This window comes from Gracilinanus agilis, chromosome 1, assembly GCF_016433145.1.
Source record: "Gracilinanus agilis isolate LMUSP501 chromosome 1, AgileGrace, whole genome shotgun sequence".
In the NCBI taxonomy this organism is placed as follows: Eukaryota; Metazoa; Chordata; class Mammalia; order Didelphimorphia; family Didelphidae; genus Gracilinanus; species Gracilinanus agilis.
In genome coordinates, this window is record NC_058130.1 from 53,884,678 (window position 1) to 53,905,950 (window position 21,273).

The following is a 21,273-nucleotide window of genomic DNA, read 5'->3' on the forward strand; positions in this document are numbered from 1 at the left end:
AGATCACAGCAGACTATCTTTCACATTAGTTAATCTGTGGTGTTATTTGGGGTTTTTGGTTTTCTATGAGTATTATTCTCTTACAAAAATGACCAATATGGAAATACATGTGGCATGATAATTCATGAATAATCCAGATCAAATTGCTTTCCTTCTATGAGCTAGGGGAGGGAAGGGAGGAAGAGAAACCATTCGGATCTTATAATTTTGGAAAATGTAGGTGGAAAATTGTTTTTACATGGAATTGGGAAAATAAAATATCTTTGAATAAAAAAAATCATCTTCTAACATTTTGCAATCCATATTTTCTTACTTCCTGAGAAGGCAAGTAACACGATATAGGTTGTACCTTTTGAGATTTTAATCCCTTTCCCAACTTGATGTGACCCCAAAAGAACTTTCCATAGGATCAGTTTATATATATATATATATACATATATATATATATGTATATATATATTTATGTATATATGTATATTTTAATTTAAATCCTTACCCTCCATCTTAGAATCAATACTGTATACTGGTTCCAAGACAGAAGAGTGGTAAGGGCTAGGAAACAGAGCAGGTAAGTGACTTACCCAGGGTCATACCAGATCATATTTTAAAAAGCAGAACTGAAATAAACAGAAGATAGAGTTAGACTGTTTTCTGTGGGGATTTTCCCCAAGAGCAAAAGGATCATACTATGGAAGCCTAGAGCTGATTCTGGCTCTCTAGTGACTCAGGATCAAAAGAAGGCCCTTGTAGAATGGCTAATAATTAATGGAAGTATATTTACTTAAGGCTACAGCAATTTCTCTTCTATACTAAAAAGCCTAAATAGGGGCCTCTGACTCCTCCCAGGCTGGCTTTTCTATTTAGGTCCCCAGAACCTATCAGTAAGTTTCAAGCCATGTCTCCTCACCAATTAAGACTGGAATGGTTTAATTTTAATTATTTATTATATTATTAATATTTATATTATATCAACAACAGGTATCAAATATATTATAAAACAATATTTTATATTATTAAAATACATTACAAAATAATATTTATTCATATTGTTTATTTATTAGTATCTATTATTATTTTAAGGAAAAACAAGAAAGGGCAACTAAGTAGCACAGTGGATAGATCCTGATAATAGAAGATAAAATGGACAATTTTCATTATATAGAATAAAAACATTTTCATAAGCAAAACAGATGCTGTTAAAATTAGAAGAGAAACTTTTAGTTAACTGGGGGAAAAAGATCTTTTCTTTGGGAAAGTGTCTCATATCAACCCTCACCAATGCAATGGCAGTCCATGCTTCCAAAGTACCAAAAAAATGAAATCTTGCCACCCTTTTCCTGACAAGATGCTGAATAAGACTGTTTTTGGAAATCGTCAATGTAGAAAATTCTTTTATTTGACTATGCATATTTATTATAAGGGTGTTTTTTTTTTCTTTAAATGAGGGGTAAAAGTGGGAGAGAGAGGTAACAAATGCTTCTTGATTGAAAATTGTCCATGTGTTAGGTGAAGAGGGTCCAACCTGTGGTGGTGGTTGTGTGATCGGTGAGAATAAATAGAGGTGAAAGATGTAGAAGCAGAAATTGTAACACAGTGTTTGATTCTCCTAAAGCCCCTGTAAACTAAGTGCTGTTACCCCCATTTTAGAGATGAGGAAGTTACAGCTGAGGGAGGTTACTTCACTTGCCCTGTAATACACATTGAGTAAATGTCAGAGGCAGCATTTAGGATTATGTCAAGTCCAATGCTCAGTACAACCCTGGTACCCTGTAGTCCAGGAGCCTCCAACAAGAGGCTATATGTTCTCTCTCTCTCTCTCTCTCTCTCTCTCTCTCTCTCTCTCTCTCTCTCTCTCTCTCTCTCAAAAAATCAAGCAAAAATAGACTTAATTTTTATTTATTTTTTCCTAAAAGATTTTATTTATTTTAAAAAATATTTTTCCATGTTTCTATGACTCATTTTCTTTACCCCCTCCCTCCCAGAGCTGACAAACAATTCCACTAGGTTATCTCCCATGTATTTCCTTTCTTGAGGTCCTCATGCCAATATCTTTGCCTCCACTCCTCACCTACATAATGGCTCCAGAGAAATCTCTAAAACCAAACTTAGTGAGGGGTCTTATCTCAAGCCTCCTCCAACTAATAGCTAGTGTTTATAGTTAAGGTTTGGAAACGACTTTCCATAGTCTGTCATTTTAACCTCAATAGCACCAGGAAGAAGATGGTATGATTATCCTCATTTTTCAGAAGAGAAAATTAAGCCACCCAGAGCTTAAGTGACTTGCCCAGAGTAACACCGCTATTGAGTGTCCAAGTTAGGATTCTAACCCAAGAGCCACCACTTCCTCTACGGTGCTCCCTAGACGTTAGCCTCTAGAAATGGTCCTCGTTAGACACTATAGGCCCTGGGAAGAGGACAGCTGCTCTCTCTCCTCCATCGCCCCAAGTGCTCAAGATGCAAAAAACTCACAGGCACTCACTGATGAGTATAGAAAGGATAAACATCTTTTAACAAGTCCATTACATTCACGCTCCTCCTTGGAAGGCAAAGTCTCCTTGGGGGGCTGCAGAATAGGCACACCGCCCTCTCCCTCCCCTGAAGCTTCTGAGTCACTCAAGGTAAGATTTGGTCAGCCCTTCTGCAGCCAGTCATCTCTAAGAAGCCCACTGCTCCAGAGAGTGGCTGCTGGTCTGCCGGGTGCCAATTCAGGGACTCTTGAATTCAAGATGTTTTTACCAATCCTGGGAAATTCATTTTTTAAAAAAAATTGTTATTTTTTAGAATTATTTTTTGTTCTGAACTTAACAAATGCCAAATAAATGGAACACATTTCCAAACTCAGAGTAGAACAGAGGAAGAGGTTGTACCCTCAGCTACAAATCTACTAGGGACAGCTTGCTTTTCTCTTGAGGTGTGGAATACATTTGGCATTTCACTTTCCAAGCTGTTGTGCTCAGATAGGATGCCTGTGCATTAAAAAAATTCTTCAGGGCTCTTTTCTTTCTTTTGTTTTTGCTACTTGGTCCCTGTCTTCAGTCTTTCTTTATCCCCAGCTGAAAAAAAAAGAAAAAGATAATAAATATGCAGTCAAGCAAAAGAAATTCCCACATTGGCCATGTTCAAAAATGTGTATATGTGTGTATATATATGATATATAAATACACATGTATGTATGTATGTATGCATGCATATATATAGATGTATGCTCATTTATATATGTATGTACGGTTTCTCTGACTATGCTTATTTGTTTATTTATTTATTTTTAAGCCCTTAACTTCTATATATTGGCTTCTAGGTGGAAGAGTGGTAAGGGTGGGCAATGGGAGTCGAGTGACTTGCCCAGGGTCACACAGCTGGGAAGTGTCTGAGGCCGGATTTGAACCTAGGACCTCCCGTTTCTAGGCCTGACTCTCAATCCACTGAGCTACCCAACTGCCCCTTACTATGCTTATTTAGAATTTATTTTATGTTATTTTTTATTGGGAATTTTATTAAGAATTTTGTCCAATTTTTATTTAGAATTTTTTTCCTTCTCCATCATGCCTTCATGCCAGGGAAACTCCACTCCCTCCCTTCACCTCATTTTCTCTTGTATTTCCTCTTCTGACATTAAATTATAAACTCCTTGAGGGCAGAGACTGTCTTTTTTCTATTTTTTTTCTATTTATATCTTCAGTTCTTAGAGCACAGTGCCTGATATATGATAGGTTCTTCAATAAATGTTTATTGACTCTGCCTATTATCTCTAGAAAAAACTATGCTGCACCCTCTAAGACAGTGGTTCCCAAACTTTTTTGGCCTACCGCCCCCTTTCCAGAAAAAATATTACTTAGCCCCCTGGAAATTATTATTTTTAAAAATTTTAATAGCAATGAATAGGAATGATAAATGCACCTGTGGCCATCACTGCTCTCCTGGATCGCTGCAGCACCCACCAGGGGGTGGTAGTGCCCCCTTTGGGAATCACTGCTCTAAGACATGTATTAGTTAAATTGAATAGTTTCACTGGCAAAATCCAAAGGTAATCTCTTCAAAGTAGCTCTTCCATGATTGCTGATTTTGTCCACTTCCGTAACTGTGGGAGTTCAGTTCCCTTGGAGTGGCTTTTATTTCTATTATTGCAGTTGTATGTTCTCTGGATTCTGCTTTCTTTACAAACATTTATTAAGTGCCAACTCTGTGCCAGGCCTGGTGCAGCTCCTGCGGTAACAGGATTCTTCCTTGGGAGGGATGAATCCAAACAGGGTGTCCCCTTTGTTAACAGCAGGGCATTGTTGGGCTTTTTGTTATATGGTCTAGATTCCCATTTGTCAACAGGATGTCTGCCAGGAATATGATTAATAAAAAGAAAAACAATCCCTACCCTTGAGGAGCTGACAATCTAATAGAAGGAGAACAGACAGAAAAGGAGGCAGGAAAAAGGGGAGCTGAGACCAGAGAGAGCAGCAGATGCAACATTTCATAATACATATACATGTTTTCCTAAATGCCCCATATTCTTTGTTTCTTGAGTATAAGAATATTCCATTAAGCTCATGAACCATAATTTGTTTAGCTATCCCTCAATCTATGAATACCTGTTTTTGTTTTTTGTCCCCATGCAATAATGCTATATTTGTATATTTTGTTTTAATTCTGTATATCATATGTATGTATATTTTGTTATTGGTATTGTATATTTTGTTACAGTTATAATGACTATAATTATATTTTCAGATAATAATTCCAATGACATAGTCCCATGTATTGAAATTTATAAAATATTTTATCATGTAAAATATGGTAATTGGTTCTTTAAAAAAACAAACCTTCCCTTCTGTCTTAGAACCAATACTGTGTATTGGTTCTATGGCAGAAGAGCAGTAAGGGCTGGGCAGTGGGGATCAAGTGACTTGTCCAGAGTCACACAGCTAGGAAGTGTCTGAGGACAGATTTGGGAATTGGTTCTTGTGTCTTCATGACCCCGTCTGAAATTTTCTTAGTGATGAATGGTTTACCATTTCCTTCTCCAATTCATTTTACATATGAGAAACTGGGGCTTGGGTCACACAGTTAGTGTCTGAGGCCAGATTTGAACTCAGCAAGAGGAGTCTTCATGATTTCAAGGTTGGTTCTTTATTCACTACACCACCTAGCTGCCCAAATTCTATCCTAGTGAAAATCAGCAGTACAGATTTGAATAATGTTACTAAGTGATTTATTGGTTGAGTAGTCAGAAATTAATTGTATATGGGATTTTGAATATTTGCTCAAACCAGAGATTTCTAGGATTAGCCACTCTCTTGATTTACTCGACGTTTCCCTCATTCTTTACCTTCAGTTCTCTTTCCAGGCCTTGCTTTCAGCTTAACAGGAACCAACCATTATATTTCCTGTTTATTTCCTCCTTGCCCATCCAGTGTAAAGCAGCTACATTCCCACAACACAGTACTTAAATCTTTCCAGTTGAGAACAAAGACTTTTTAGTCCCAAAGGTTGTCCTGCCTGGTGCAGATAAGCACGGGGTTGGGGGGACAGTTGACCTCTGATTCCTGGCTTTTCTACTATTTATTTGTAAGTCACTTACAATCTCCCTAGCCTCAGTTTCATCATTGTTAAAATGAAAGGTCTTAGTTAAATGATACCTAAAGGCCCTTCCAATTCTATAAATTCCATTTTAGCGTATACTGAATCTCTTTGCTACACTGAGCCCCTGTTCAATTGGACTCTCAGCTGCAGGCATTCTATTAATTAGCTTTGCCCTTGGGAAGAATTACTCAATTTCTTTAGTCTTCATTTGTCTTTAGTCCATCTTTTGTCTTAATTTCTTTAGTCCATCCGTTGTCTATAAATGAGAAGTATGGACTAGATAAGGATGTATATTTTTAAAAATATTTCTGCTTACTTTATCCCAGTCATTTCCTTAATACAGAGGAGATAGCAGGGCTAATAGCCTGGTTTGAGAGCAAAGGAAATTGAGGCCCCAAGAAGTCATGACTTGTGCAATCTCCCACTCATAAGTAGCATTAATTAGTAAGTACTAGAACCCAGGGTGCCATCCTCATCTCTAGGTTTCCTTCATCTTTTGGATTCAATGCCATTATGATTACTGAGGCAGTAAACCCTTGGCTAGAACTCTCCTGTCATGGCTCTTAGATACAGCTTGGTGGCAGTGCTGCTCAGTCCACCTCACTCCAGCTTAGCTCAGCTCAGCTCAGCCCAACTTCCTGGAAAATTGTAGCTAGTTACCAAAGGGTGCTTCCCATTGGGGCTCCTCCCCTGAGTAAGAAGCTTGGTGCCAGCCACTTTCTGACTCATTCCGGGCTGAAACTCAGCCTAGCAGACATCCTGTTGACAAGTAGGAGCCCAGACCGTACCACAAAAAGCCCAATGCTTTGCTGTTAACAAAGGGGACACCCTGTTTGGGTTCCTTCCCCCCCCCAAGGAGGGATCACGTTACTCCAGGTGCGGCTCAGCTGCTTCTCCTGGGAGGGGTAAAGAGATCTGCGGTCCCAGCAAGTTGATGGCCCGAGAGAGAAGAGAGTCTTGACTGTTTCATCCTGTGGATTACTGGAAGCAGGGAAAATGGCCTTGCAGCCACCTTTGCTGCCACCCCCACCGGCTCTCCGAAGCCCCAGGACTGCCCAATATATCTATCAGCTCCCTTCTTGGGTGCTGGAGGACTTCTGCCACAAGATGGACAGCCTGAGTGAATGGGACTGGATGCAATTTGGTGAGAGAGGTGGCAAGAGGGTCTGGGGAGAGTGGGAAGACTAGAGACTTGGGAAGGTGGGAACCCTGGGAATGACAAGGCTGATGGGGTACAAGAGTGGGCTGAGAGGGAACTAACTAATGGGATTATCTGAGAAGGTATGACCTAGCTCCCTCAGAGAGCACAGGTTTTAGAACTGGAAGGGACCTTAGTGATGGTCTAGCCCAACTTTTTCATTTTACAGAGAAGGAAGTGGAAGCTTTCACAGAGGGAAAATGAGATATCTGAGGCTAAGGGAGGATAAATGATTTCCCTCAAGATCACATAGCAGAGCTGGGATTTGAACTCAAGTCCTCTGATTCAGAACATTTGCTTCCTCCCTCTATAAACTCTTTTATCTTGTTTAAGTAGTATTCTACTCTTTGCCTTTGAGTTCGATTTTTGGCTTGCTCCACATAACCCAGTACAATGGCTGAACTTCAGAATGATAGTCAGGAGATCTGGGTCCCTCATTTTGATGGGTCTCTTGAGTCTCTTTCATCTCTCATATTCTGAGATTTATTAACCTGTGAAATGAGAAATGAAACCATGGAGGTAAAGAGCTATGTCAGAGCTGATCTATGGACAGAAAAACCTAGATTCAAGTCCTGCCTCTCATACATGCTGGCTATAAGAAGTCAGACCAGCCACATAATCTAGGATATTCTGTGCCATATTGGGAGAGAATTAGACCTGAACTCAAGAAAACCTGAGTTCATAGCCAACCTTAAACACTTCCTATGACCTTTGCACAAATCATTGACCTTTTCTCAGTTTTCCCATCTCTAAAATGGAGATGGCAATAATGGCAATCTACTTCACAGGGCTGGTGTGAGAATCAAGTGAGATAATAGAGGCAAAATGCTTTACGAGCCTTTAAGGGCTCCATAATATCATTATTGTTCATTTCTCACAGACTGTAAGTTGAAGGGAAGGTCCTAACTAACCTCCATTGGTAGTGGGAATTTCCTCCTGTGAGTATGACCTACTTGGCCAAATCACAGGCCAGATCAAGAAAAAGATGTGTTATATGGTAATGGTGCCATGGTATTCATTCCTAGGCATGCTTCTCAGGGCTTGGTATTGAAAAATTGGTTACTAGATGTGACTGTGCTTAGTAATCATGGTGGAGATCAGAAGGAAAGGAAATGTTGGTGTATAAAATACCGCTCTTCTTGTATGGGGAAGGTACTGGAAAATGTGCCCCTTTTTGGGATGTTTTCCCAAGAATTCTGGGGAAATGAATTAGGTCTGAAGGCTTTGGGGAAGTGAATCTCAGCCTCATAGGAAAAGAAACTCCCTTAGTACCCAGTGAAGATTGTTGTTATTAAAAATGATGAAGGCAGATATTAAAAGGGAGAATAGTATTTTAATGAAAGCACTTGACGAATTCCCCTCCAAAAAAAATAGCCAAGATCCTTTCTTTTGGCCTACCAAATTTACCAAATATTTCTTTCTTTTCTTTTTTTTAACCCCTTACCTTCCACTTTAGAATCAATACTGTGTATTGGTTCCAAGACAAACGAACGATAAGAGCTAGGCAATGAGGGGGTCAAGCGACTTGCCCAGAATCACACAGCTAGGAAGAGTCTGAGATCAGATTTGAACCTAAGACCTCCCTTCTCTAAGCCTGACTCTCAATTTACTGAACTAACCTGCTGCCCCCTGGCCTACCAAATTTATCAGATATTTCTGGAACATTTTGGAAAGCGTTCATCAACAAGGTTAGCCAGAGAATTGAGGGAATCAGTTTATATTGAGGGCAACTAGGTGGCAGTAGATAGAGCACTGGGCTTGGAGTCAAGAAGACTCATCTTTTTGAGTTCAATCTGGCCTCAGACACTTACCAGTTGGGTGACCATGGGCAAGTCACCTCACCCCGTTTGCCTCAGTTTCCTCATATGTAAAATGAACTGGAGAAGGAAATGGCAAACCACTCCAGTATCTTTGCCAAGACAGCTCCAAATGGGGTCATGAAGAGTCAAAAACAACTGAACAAGAACAAGAAAGAAGTTAGATAAGAGTTGGAACATTCACTTTGGAAAGATTGTTTTGTACTAGAGTGGGTTATTTGTAAAAGGTGGTGCAATCTCCTTGGCTTGGGACAGGGTGTAGGGGAGGAAGAGTCTTTAAAAATGGGCACCTTTTGTTCTCTTTCATTCTTGCTCATATGTTCGGATGCTTGTCTGTGCCATTGGAAGTAAACAGAGTTTATCAGTTAAAGAAGCAAGCGTCTCTTGGGGTGGCAGCTGTTTCTGGTGAATCGTTGAAAGAGTATTGGATTTAGTTTGAGCTGGGATGGAATCCAGCCTCTAATTGATTAACCGGGGATATTAAACAAGTCAATAAACCTTTGGCCTTCTTGGATCATAGATTCCAAGTGAGAAGGGACGTTGGAGGCCATCTGGTTCATCCCCGTTCATTTTACAGATCAGGAACTGGAAGGCTGAAGAGGTTCAATGACTTGCCCAAGATCACCCAAGTATGTATCAGAGGAGGGAATCTGTGTGTCTTTCTCATTGATGCCTACCACACTGATGGGGTTTAATACATTTTCATTAGTTGTCAAATGAAGCATTTGGACTAGCTGCTTTCTAAGGTTTCTTCTGGTTCTAGATCATCCTATAAATCGATAATTAATTAATTTTAACCTCCTACTCAGTGTGGAACTTTTTCTACAGTGATCCTGACAGGCTCCTAAGCAAACTTTGCTCGGAACTCTCATTGTTGGGGGAGGCAAGGAGGCAGGAGGGAAGGATTCTCAAGGACTTGCAGGTCTCAGGCTATGATTTATTGACTTTATGGAGGGGAAAGAAATCTCCTTTGCTGATGACTATGAATGGGCACTTTATATTTATAGACGAGAGAGAGACATTCAATGAAATGAAACTTTGTCTTGGGCTCCCAGCCTCAGCTGGAAATCTACTCACTATTTTCCTAGAAGAGAGGTTTGATTTCCTCCTACAGGCTGAAGATGAGGGATGCCTCCCCCAAAAGAAAATTCTTATCTTCATCAGTTCTAAGACAGAAGAGCAGAAAGGGCTAGGCAGTGAGGGTTAGGTGACTTGGCCAGGGTCACCAGCTAGGAAGTGCCAATAGACTCTTATTGAGAACTTTCTAGATGTCATTACCGTGTCAGTAGTCACTAGGCTGAGTGCTGGGGGTGCAAAAATAGGTAAAAACAAGTTGGTCCTTTACCCTCAAGGAGTTTATCATCCCTCATCTACTTCTAGCCTCTTTTGAGATTTCTAGCATTTACTTCAGATGACTTAGTGGCTTCTCCCATCCCAGCCTCCTCCTTGAAAGGACCCTCAGAAGCCCTAGAGTTTGAACCCCTTATTTTTCAGAGGAGTGGGCTGGCAGCCCAAACAGAGTGTGACGTTCAAGGTCCTATCATATTAATATTAATTATTAATATAATATTAATGAATAGAACCAGTTGGAAACCCATCCTCCTCCGGATCCCCTGACTGGTGCTCTTTCCCTAATGCCATGATTTCTCACTAGCTCGGGGAGGAAGGGGAGTTAAGAGAAGTCTGGGGACTCTGGGCACATGGAGTTCAGTCCATATTCTTATTAAGATCCTTTGTCTTTATTGTGGACAGATTCTGCCCAGCCCTGTGGTGATGATACGAAATTCCACAAACAGGATTCCTGTCTGGGGACTCCTAGCGACTCAGCTGTCAAACCTGTAAACTGTGATTCTTGGCATTTCATTTCCCCTCCCTGTGCTCTGAGTTAGTTTCCCCAGCCTCATGGGTAAACTGGGTGCCTGAGGAGGGCTGGGAACGGACACAAGAGTGGTAGTAATAGCTACCGAGTCACTGGCATCCCAGGACTGGCCAGCACCAGCCTCCCTTGGCACAGACTCCTTATCTAACACAGAAAACTTTCCAGGCTGGCATGACTTCAGGGGCATGGATGGTATCCCCAAGTCCTCTCCCGTACCCCCAAAATGCTTCTTCTGGCTTAAGACTTTGTCTTCTCTTCCAATGCCAATTTCATGAGGATACTCAAGAATTCACCCATTTGTTAGTTGAATTTCCATATACTCCTCAAGAGCAGGTTTTGAATGAGGAGAGTAACTGGGGGTCTGTGGTGGGCGGTAGGGTGGGGCGGGCAGAGTGTGGGAGGTTGGCTTGGAGCAAAGCTCAGATAGGGGAACCAAAAGATGGGCTTTGCAGAGTCAGCCATGATGAGGACCTACATTAGAATTCTGGACCTGTGACACTATAGAAAAGTTACTTCCCAAATATAACAACAACAGCTACCATTTGTATAGCTCTGCATCTCATTTTGTCCTCATCACACCCCTGGGAAGTAGGTGCTATTATTATCTCCATTTTACAAATGAAGAAACTGAGGCAGACAGTGATTCCATGACTTGCCCAGAGTCACACAGCTTTTAAGTATCTGTGGCAGGATTCTAAGGTCCAGATCCAGCTCTCTATCCACTGTATCATCCAGCTGGTGACTTAGAGGGCTGTGAAGGCAATGGGGGTTAAGTGATCACACAGCTAGGAAATATCTGAGGTCAGATTTGAACCCAGGACCTCCTGTCTCTGGGCCTGACTCTCAATCCACTACATGCCCCAGTATAATAGATTATTTTATTTGTAAATGCAGAGTAATAATTTTTACATTCCTTGTCCTTTTTTTTTTTTTTTTAAACCCTTACCTTCCACTTTAGAATCACCACTGTGTATTGGTTCCAAGGCAGAAGAACGGTAAGGGCTAGGCAATGGGGGTTATTAAGTGACTTGGCCAGGGACACACAGCTGGGAAGTGTCTGAGGCCAGATTTGAACCTAGGACCTCCTATCTCCAGGCCTGGCTCTCAATCCACTGAGCTACCCAGCTGCCCCCTCCTTGTCCTTATTCTTGAAAATGCAGAACAGTTTAGTACCTTAAGGAGATGAAACTAAGTCCAGAGAGGAGGCAACTTGTCCAATCAAGACCACATATTTAGTAAGAATCATGGGAAGGATTTGAACCCAGAACTTCTGATTCCCTCTTTTCCATTATGTACCACACAGCCTATCCTAGCCTCAGTTTTCTCATTTGTAAAATGGGAATAATCATACCTAAAAGTGTTTATTTCCCAGGGATATTATGCCAATGAGCTCATATATCTAAACATTATATATTTTTTGGAAGCACTATATAAACGATGATGAGGTTGAGGATGATGATTCCCTGGAAGCTGTAGATTTTTTTCCCAAGTGGAGCCAGTCTTCTGAATTGGAAAAGAGAACATCTTCCTTCTATTTCTCTTTAATATTCTCCCCAAGGCACACCTAATCAAGCCCCAGTCAAAACTGTGACTGTTGGCTAAGGACTTAGGAGTCTCAGGCAACTCTCTCAAACCATTTGCAATTGGGTTGGGCTTAGGGAATTCCCAGGAAGAGGAAACCACAGGGTGTTGATGAAATCATTGATTAGATAAACTTCAAAACTGGTGGGAGGCAAAAGAAATTTTTGCCTTTTTCCCTTTTCTCCCTCTCTCCTTGGGACTTGCTTCTTTCCACTCTACTGACCGCCCCAATTTCCATGGCATGTAATGCTTTTCCAAAGGCTTTCACATCCAAGATTCGGCTTGAACTTTGCACTAACCCAGGGAGACTGGCAGATATTATTGTTTCCATTTTCCAATGAAGGAGTCCTTGGCACCGAGAGGGGAAGCAATTTCAACAGAGGCACACAGTTGGCATCGGGGCCCCAGGCTAGGCAGAATCCCCCTTTGGAGTCCTCTGCACTCTACCAAGTAAAATCAAATCTGACATTTTAAATCTCTGCTAGAATGCCAGTTATTTAAGGCTATTAAGTTCCTCCAGGGGGTCATTTTTGTTTTGTTCAGTCATTTTTAGCCATGTCTGACTCTTTGTGACCCCATTTGGTATTTTCCTGGCAAAAATACTGGAATGGTTTGCCGTTTCCTTCTCCAGCTCATTTTACAGATGAGGAAACTGAGGCCAATAGAGTGAAGTGACTTGCCTAGGATCACATGGCTAGTAAGTAACTGAGGCCAGATTTGAACTCAGGAGGATGAGTCTTCTGGACTCCAGGCTGAGAATTCTATCTATCACCTAGGGGCTCAGTCTGTCATTAGATGAGCATTGATTAATTGCTTTCTATGCTAATCTCTGACAATACAGTAAATTAACCAACCAACATCTTTTAAAATGCAATTTTATTTTAATTTTCAGTTCTGCATTGTTTCTCCCCCCCCACTTTCTTACCCATCATTTGAGAAGGCAAGAAACACAAAACCTATTACAATTATCCAACTCACATTTATTGAGTGCTAAATTAAAAAAAAAAAAATCTACCCAGAAGGAGCTTATACGTTTTAAAAAACCCTTCCTTCTGAAACTATAAGTAAATTAAGTGAACATAGAATAGTATCCCTGTCAGATCTGGGAAAGAAAAGAATTTAAGACCAAGCAAGAAAAAGAGAATATCACAAAATGTAAAATGAATAATTTTGATTACATTAAAAAGTTTTTGTACAAACAAAACCAATGCACCCAAAATTAGAAGGGAAGCAACACATTGGGGGGAAAATCTTTATTTTTCTTTTTTTAGAAAAAAAATTTCCATGGTTCCATGATTCATGTTCTTACTCTCTCCCCCCCAAAACCCCTCCCCCCAGCCAACTCGCATTTTCACTGGTTTCTTCATGTGTCATCAATCAAGACCTATTTCCACATCATTGATAATTGTACTAGGGTGGTTGTTTAGAGTTTCTTCCCAAATCATGTCCTCATCATCCCATGTGTTCAAGCAGTTGTTTTTCTTCTGTGTTTCCACTCCTGTAGTTCTTCCTCTAAATGTGGGTAGCATCTTTACCATAAATCCCTCAGAATTATTATGGATCATTGCATTGCTGCGAGTACAGAAGTCCATTATATTTGATTTTACCACAGTGTATTGGTCTCTGTGTACAATGTTCTTCATGCTCTGCTCCTTTCACTCTTCATCAATTCCTGGAGGTCATTCCAGGAAAAAAATCTTTATAACAAAAACCTGTGACAAAGATCTAATTTCTCAAATTTATAAGGAACTAAATCAATTGTACAAACAATCAAGCCATTCCCCAAATGATAAATGGGCAAGGGACATGAATAGGCAGTTTTCAAATAAAGAAATAAAAGCTATCAATAAGCACATGAAAAAGTGTTCTAAATCTCTCATAATTAGAGAAATGCAAATCAAAACAACTCTGAGGTATCACCTCACACCTAGCTGGTTGGCTAATGTGACAGCAAAGGAAAGTAATAAATGTTGGAGAGGATGTGGCATTGCTGAAAGAGTTGTGAATTGATCTAATCGTTCTGGAAGGCAATTTGGAATTATTTCCAAAGGGCTTTAAATACTGCCTACCCTTTGATCCAGCCATACCACTGCTGGGTTTATACCCCAAAGAGATAATAAGGAAAAAGACGTATAAAAATATTTATAGCTGTGCTCTTTGTGGTGGCAAAAAACTAGAAAATGAGGGGATGTCCTTTGAATGGTGAATGGTTGAACAGATTGTGGTATCTGTTGGTGATGGAATACTATTGTGCTGAGAGACATAATGAACTGGAGGGATTCCATGTGAACTGGAATGACCTCCAGGAAGTGATGCAAAAGGAGCAGAGCCAGGAGAATATTGTACACAGAAACAGATACACTGTGGCACAATTAAATGTAATGGGCTTCTCTACTAGCAACAATGCAATGATCCAGGACAATTCTGAAGAACTTGGGAGAAAGAATAATATCCACATCCAGAGAACGAACTGTGGGAGTAGAAACACAGAAGAAAAACAACTGCTTGATCACATGATTTGATGGGGACATGAATGGGGACGTAGACTCTAAATGATCACTCTATTGCAAATATTGATAATATGGAAATTGGTCTTGATTAATGATACATGTAAAACCCAGTGGAATTGCTTGTTGGCTATAGGAGGGGGGAGGGGAGAGGGAAAGAATATGAATCATGCAGCCATGGAAAAATATTTCGAAATAAATAAATAAATTTAAATTAACAACAACAACAACAACAACAACAACAACAACAACAACAACAACAAAACCCCCTTACCTTCTATCTTAGAACCAGTTAGAAGATGGATAAGGGCTAGATAATGGGGGGTGGGGGAGTTTAAGTGACCTGCCTAGGTTCACACAGCTGGGAAGTGTTTGAGATCAGATTAGAATCTCTGTCAATCCACTGAGCCACCAAACTGCCCTAGAGCTTACTTTTTTTTTTTTTTTTTTAAAATTTAAACCCTTAACTTCTATGTATTGACTTATTGGTGGAAGAGTGGTAAGGGTGGGCAATGGGGGTCAAGTGACTTGCCCAGGGTCACACAGCTGGGAAGTGTCTGAGGCTGGATTTGAACCTAGGACCTCCTGTCTCTAGGCCTGGCTCTCAATCCACTGAGCCACCCAGCTGCCCCCCTAGAGCTTACATTTTAATGAAGGAAAAAATAACACTTAAAGGGCAGTTGGTGGCACAGTGGATAGAGTACTAGGTTTGGACCCCAGAGGATCTGGGTTCAAATCTGGCCTCAGTGATAATACATGTATAACCCAGCTGAATTGCTTATCAACTCCAGGAGATGGGAGAGGAGAGGAGAGGAAGACAACATGAATCATATAACTTTGGAAAATTTATGTTGTAAATTTGTTATTGAAGTAAAATAAAGATAAAACAAACAAACAAAAATCCCAAATCTGGCCCCTGACACTTCCTACCTGTATGACTCTGGGCAAGTCATATAACTACAATTACATAGCCCTTACTGTTCTGTCTTGGAGTTATTACTAAGATAGAAAGTAAGGATTTAAAAAAAAAAGTCTAAAATGGAGCTGTGGGCACTGCACTAAGCTTTGGGCATGCAAAGAGGGCAAAAACATCTTTAGGAATTTTTTTAATTTAAATTTTTTTATTAATTATATTTTTTTTAGATTAGCTTACATCTATTTTATTTTTATTTTTTAACTCATCGATTAGAATATTTTATTCTACTAGAGGAGACACCATGCAAATGGCTGAGCGCATGGAAGATATATAGAGGCCGAAAGGAAGGAAATCTGAGAGGGAAAGCCCTCGTCATGGGGGAAGAACATATTTGCATTTCCCTGGGGAACTATTTCCTAGATCCCAGGAGCTGAACTCCAAGGCATGCACGCGGAATGATACCCCATGAGAGTAGGCAGAGGATGAGGAAAGGCGGGATTTGGGTGGGTGACTGAGCCTGCCCGCCTCCGCTGGGTGGCGCCACACGGACTGCTTCCCGACCCGTCTGTGGGTCCGGTCAGCCCCGTTTGGACATTCTCCCTGCCCGGTGGCCCCGCTAACTGGAAATCCTCTCTGTTCGCTCTTTAGCCTCCTACGTGATGACGGACCAGACCCAGCTAAGGAAGATCAAGTCCATGGAGAGGATCCAAGGGGTCAGCATCACCCGGGAGTTGCTGTGGTGGTGGGGGATGAGGCAGGCCACGGTGCAGCAGCTCCTGGACCTCCTGTACCGACTCGAGCTCTACCGAGCCGCCCAAGTCATCCTGGACTGTGAGTAACGGACGCCGCGTCCTCCCCTTGCTTTGGCTGAGGGGCGCCGGGGCGTGTCTTCTCTCTCTTGTCATCCGTCCCCCTCGGCGGCGAGGTACCCAGGACAGTCTTCGGGATCGTCGTTCACCTTGAGAGTTCTTTACAGTTTAGAGATAGCCGTCCGCTAACCAGCCCAACACACGCGTTTCTTAATGGGGTCCGGGCGAGGTCTGCCATGGCGCCATTCTGGTACTCCCATCGATGCTCCCGTATAATGATCGCTGTTGGGCTCGTTGGTCCCCGACCTCAGCCAAGTGGTGGAGTTATAATTAATGAGTCTTCTGGACAGAGTGAACGAGCCTAAAGGAATGAGTCTCTTGGTGCAGATTCCAGATACGGAAATTAATGAATGAAAGCTCTTTGCTGGAAGGGGATGAGAGAACTAGAATTCTTCAAATCATATCAAGTGTGCAATTAATTACATAAAATAATTTGTTGATGCATTAAAAAAAATCCCTTACCTTCTGTTTTAGTAGCAATTCTAAGACAGAAGAGCAATAAGGGATAGGTGATTGGGGTTAAGTGACTTACCCAGGGTCTCAACTATGAGATGATTGAGGTCAGATTTGAACTCAGATCCTCCCAACTCCAAACCTGGAGCTCCATCCACTGTGCTATCTAGTTGCCTCAGCTAGAATGGCAGTCCCATTTCCTCCCCAAAGTTTTCTTTGTAACAAATAGAATCAGCTTAGGCAATGGGCTTATCTGACACCCTTAGCCCTCTGTCCACAGGAGGTGATTCTTCATCTTTTCCTGGTGAGAGGGAGTGAGTAATCATTATAATGACTCCTCATTTATCGGCATTTTAGGATTCTATTCATTTCCACGCTGATAGTTGTGTGTTTTTATTTTTATTTATTTATTTAAAAACCCTTACTTTCCATCAATACTCTGTATTGACTCCAAGTCAGAAGAGTGGTAAGGGCTAGGCAATGGGGGTTAAGTGACTTGCCCAGGGTCACACAGCTAGGAAGTGTCTGAACCTAGGACTGGCTCTCAATCCACTGAGCCACCCAGCTGCCCCTGTATTTTTAAATATCTCACTCTCCTGATTCTATTTACTTCACTCTGGATGAGTTTATATACCCTTCTCTTGCTTCTCTAAATTCCTTACATTTGTACTTTCTTGAAAGGCAATAATATTAAGTAGTATTCATGTCACAATGTATTCTACTAATTCCCTGTCCACTCACTTTATTTCTATAGATTTTCGCTACCATAAAAAAGTGCTACTGGGAGTACTTTGTTTTAAGTATATGGTATCTTTTTTCTCTATCTTAAACTTTCTTGAGGGTATATGCTCCCTTGGGGTTAGCCAAGTCAAAGGGAGTAAATAGTTTTGTGACTTTTGTTGTATGATTCCCAATCTTTTCTAGAGTGGGGGACCAATTTGCAGCTCTATCAATCATGTAGTTACTCTAATACTGTTTCTGTCATTGATCATCTTTCCTAATTTTCAGGGTATTAGGTGAAAACTCAAGAGTCATTTAAACTTGCATTTGTCTCATTATTAGTGATTTGGCACAATCTTTCATGTGGTTATTAAAAAAAAAACCAACTATACAACATTGGCAAAAGAGCAGTAAGGGCTGGGCAAATGGGGGTTAAGGGACTTGCCTAGGGTCACACAGCTAGGGAGTGTCTGAGGTCACATTTGAACCCAGGACCTCCAGGCCTGGCTCTCAATCCAATGAGCCAACCTTTTATATGGCTATTGATAGTATGCAATTCTTCATTTGAAAACTTGTCACCTACTCTTCTTTGGAATAGGCCTTCTAGAAACCATTCCTTCTTGTTGTCTAGGGAACAGAAAAAGCCCTAATCTTGGGTCCTAGGTTCTTGACTTGGCTCCAGATGTAGGAAGCTGTGTGACCATAGCCTCCTCATTTAATTTCTCTGAACCTGAGCTTTCTCATCTGTTAGAGCAGTGATTCCCAAAGTGGGTGCTACCGCCCTCTGGTGGGTGCTGCAGCCATCCAGGAGAGTGGTGATGGCCACAGGTGCATTTATCTTTCCTATTAATTGCTATTAAAATTTAAAAAAATTAATTTCCAGGGGGCTAAGTAGTATTTTTTCTGGAAAGGGGGCGGTAGGCCAAAAAAGTTTGGGAACCACTGTGTTAGATGATTACCTTTTCCACTGTTCCCCTGAGAGAGGGATCAGTCCTGCTTCTGCCTCCTACTCCTTCAGGTCCCTCAAAGTCCACAGATGACCTCAGAACAATGCTATGCGCTCTGGGCAGACCTTGATGGAGTTGGAATAATGACTCCAAATGTGAATGGGGTGAACTCACCCCCAAAATGGAAGAGGATAGCAGAATGAATTAAAAGCCAGAATCCCACAATATGCTGTCCACAAGAAACTCATTTCAAGCAGGGAGATGCATGCAGAGTGAAAGCAAAGGGCTAGAACAAAGTCTACTATGCTTCAGCTAAAGTTAAAAAAGCAGGCATAGCAACTATAATCTCAGACAAAGCAAAAGTGAAAATTGCCCTAATTAAAAGAGATAAAGAATAACATTACTATTATTAAATGGAACTATAGATGATAAAGTAATATCAGGATTAAAAATATATGCACCAAATGCCAGAGCATCCAAATTCCTAAAGGAGAAACTACATGAGTTACGAGAGGAAATAGGCAATAAAATCATATTAGTAGGGAACATTAACCTTCCCCTCTCAGAATTAGGTAAATCAAACCAGAAAATAAACAAGAAAGAAATTAAGGAAGTGAACAGAAATTTAGAAAAGTTAGATTTGATAGGCCTCTGGAGAAAACTGAATGGAAATAGAAAAGAATATGCCTTTCTCAGCAGTACATGGCACTTTCCCAAAAACTGATTATATAACAGGATACAAAAGTCTCACAACCAAATGCAGAAAAGCAGAAATATTAATTACATCCTTTTTAGACCATAATGTTATAAAAATTACACTGAACAAAGGGTTGGGGAATTAATTGGAAACTAAATAACCTTATATTAAAGAATGACAGGGTCAAAAAACAAATCCTAGAAACAATCAACAATTTCATTAAAGATAATGACAATAAGGAGATGACATACCAAAATTTTTAGGATGCAGCCAAAGTAGCACGTAGGGGATAATTTAGATCTCTAAATGCTTATATCAGTAAAACAGAGAAAAACTAGAAAAGGAACAAATTAACCCCTCCCCCAGTTAAACACCAAGTTAAAAATCCTGAAAATCAAAGGAGAGATTAATAAAACTGAAAGTAAGATGGAGCCAAAAAGGTGTCTCAGTGGATAGAGCACAAAATCTGAATATTGGAAGACCTGGTTCAAATCTGGCTTCAAACATTTCCTAGTGGTGTGATCCTGGGCAAGTCACTTAACCCTATTTGCCTAGGCCTTGCCCTTGAGTCTTAGAGTTGTTACTAAGATATAAAATAAGAATTTTAAGGAAAAACAACAATAAAACAAACTATAGTATAGACGGTATATGTGGGAGATAATTATCTCATTTGAACCTCAGAATAACCTGGTAATAATTCTTTAGGGATCCTTATTTTACATATACAGAGGAGGAGTTTGAAGTTCTCAGAGTTCCTTCTTTCCCTGTTATTTCACCCTTGTTGTCTCCCTTTCCCTGTTGTATTTATTTGAACACTAAAACACACAAATCTGAGCTTCAGTGTTTAAGCCTGTCTCTGAACTCAGTGCACTTATGGCTGTCTCAAGTCTTATAGGACTTAGAATAAAAATGATTTATCTTATCTATGTTAAAGAAACATAATTGACATCATCATAATAATAGCTCGTGATCTCATCTGAATTGCACAACAACCTTCTGTGCTATTATTATCTCCATTTTATAATTGAGGAAACTGAGACAAACAGACATTTATAGTGATGTCACCCAGCTAAGTGTCTGAGGCTGAGTTTGAGCTCAGATCTCTCTCACCCAGAACTCTATCCACTACCTGGCCTAGCTGCCTTATATCAGTTAATATACTCAAAGGCTCTCGAGAGAATGCAGACACTTGATAGGCTGCCTTAATGCTGGCAGAATGACCTAATGGGTCGTGATATCTTATGATATGAAGAAGAACACTGGTTTGGTGAGAGCCCAGTGTATATAACCAGGAGTACTGATCTGCTGCAGCTGCTGCTGCTCCATGGGTGCCCAAAGGTGCCCCAATCTAAAAGCAGAAGGGGTGTTCCACTGGTCACGACTGTGGTGCCTTCCTTTGGATGAATAATGTTCTTTTTAGGTTATAAGTAAGACCCAGCAGCTGGGGAAGGTAGCAGGATGCCATGTTTCTGTTTTTCCTTCCCTGGAGGTTGGGGGAACTGCCAGGCAACAGTGCTGGTTCCTTTGATAGTGGTAAGAGTGGGTGTTTTTTTTTTTTTCTTTTTCTCCAAGAAGGAAATCTCAGATAGACACAAACTAGGCTGCATTTTGTTCTGACACTCCCTCTCTGTTCTACTTACTAAGGGCATGTTTGAGTGCCAAGCACGGAACTTTTGCTGATTCTATGAATGAATCCTTATCTCCAAGTATCTTCTAAGAAAAGAAGAGTATTATTAGCTAACAGCAGAGTGAGGCTGCCAGAACCTAGATGGCTACTTGAAAGTTCTGATTAGTTACTTGGCATTTGGGGCACAAAGCCGCAGCCCTCGGCTAATTGTAGAGGAGGTGGCATTTATTTATGGTTTTCCCCAGTTCTTCCTATATTAAATTTCCCTCGCCCACTTTCTCCTCTCCTTTAGGTGGAGATAATTAAAAGGAGGAGAAAGATAAGACACAAACTAGTCGTTTATGTTAGATTTCTTCTGTTAATGTATTTTTAAAAAAATTATAAACGGCAAGAATTCATAAAATCAAACATTGCAGCCACAGCTACTGAAGATCCAGAAAAGAAAGTTCTTAAATCCCCCAATTCCTTGGCACTGTCAGATGGTTCAATAT

At 40.7% G+C, this 21,273-nt stretch overlaps 1 protein-coding gene across 1 annotated transcript in view; it reads left to right on the forward strand.

Moving 5' to 3' along the window:
* Positions 1–6,481: 6,481 nt before the first annotated feature.
* Positions 6,482–21,273, forward strand: part of IRAK2 (interleukin 1 receptor associated kinase 2) — a 53,541-nt gene continuing 38,749 nt past the window's right edge. The window contains exons 1-2 of the mRNA XM_044676002.1: positions 6,482–6,715; positions 16,118–16,300. Coding sequence (XP_044531937.1) covers positions 6,568–6,715; positions 16,118–16,300 — 331 coding nt within the window. The 5' untranslated portion in view covers positions 6,482–6,567. The remainder of the gene's footprint in view (positions 6,716–16,117; positions 16,301–21,273) is intronic.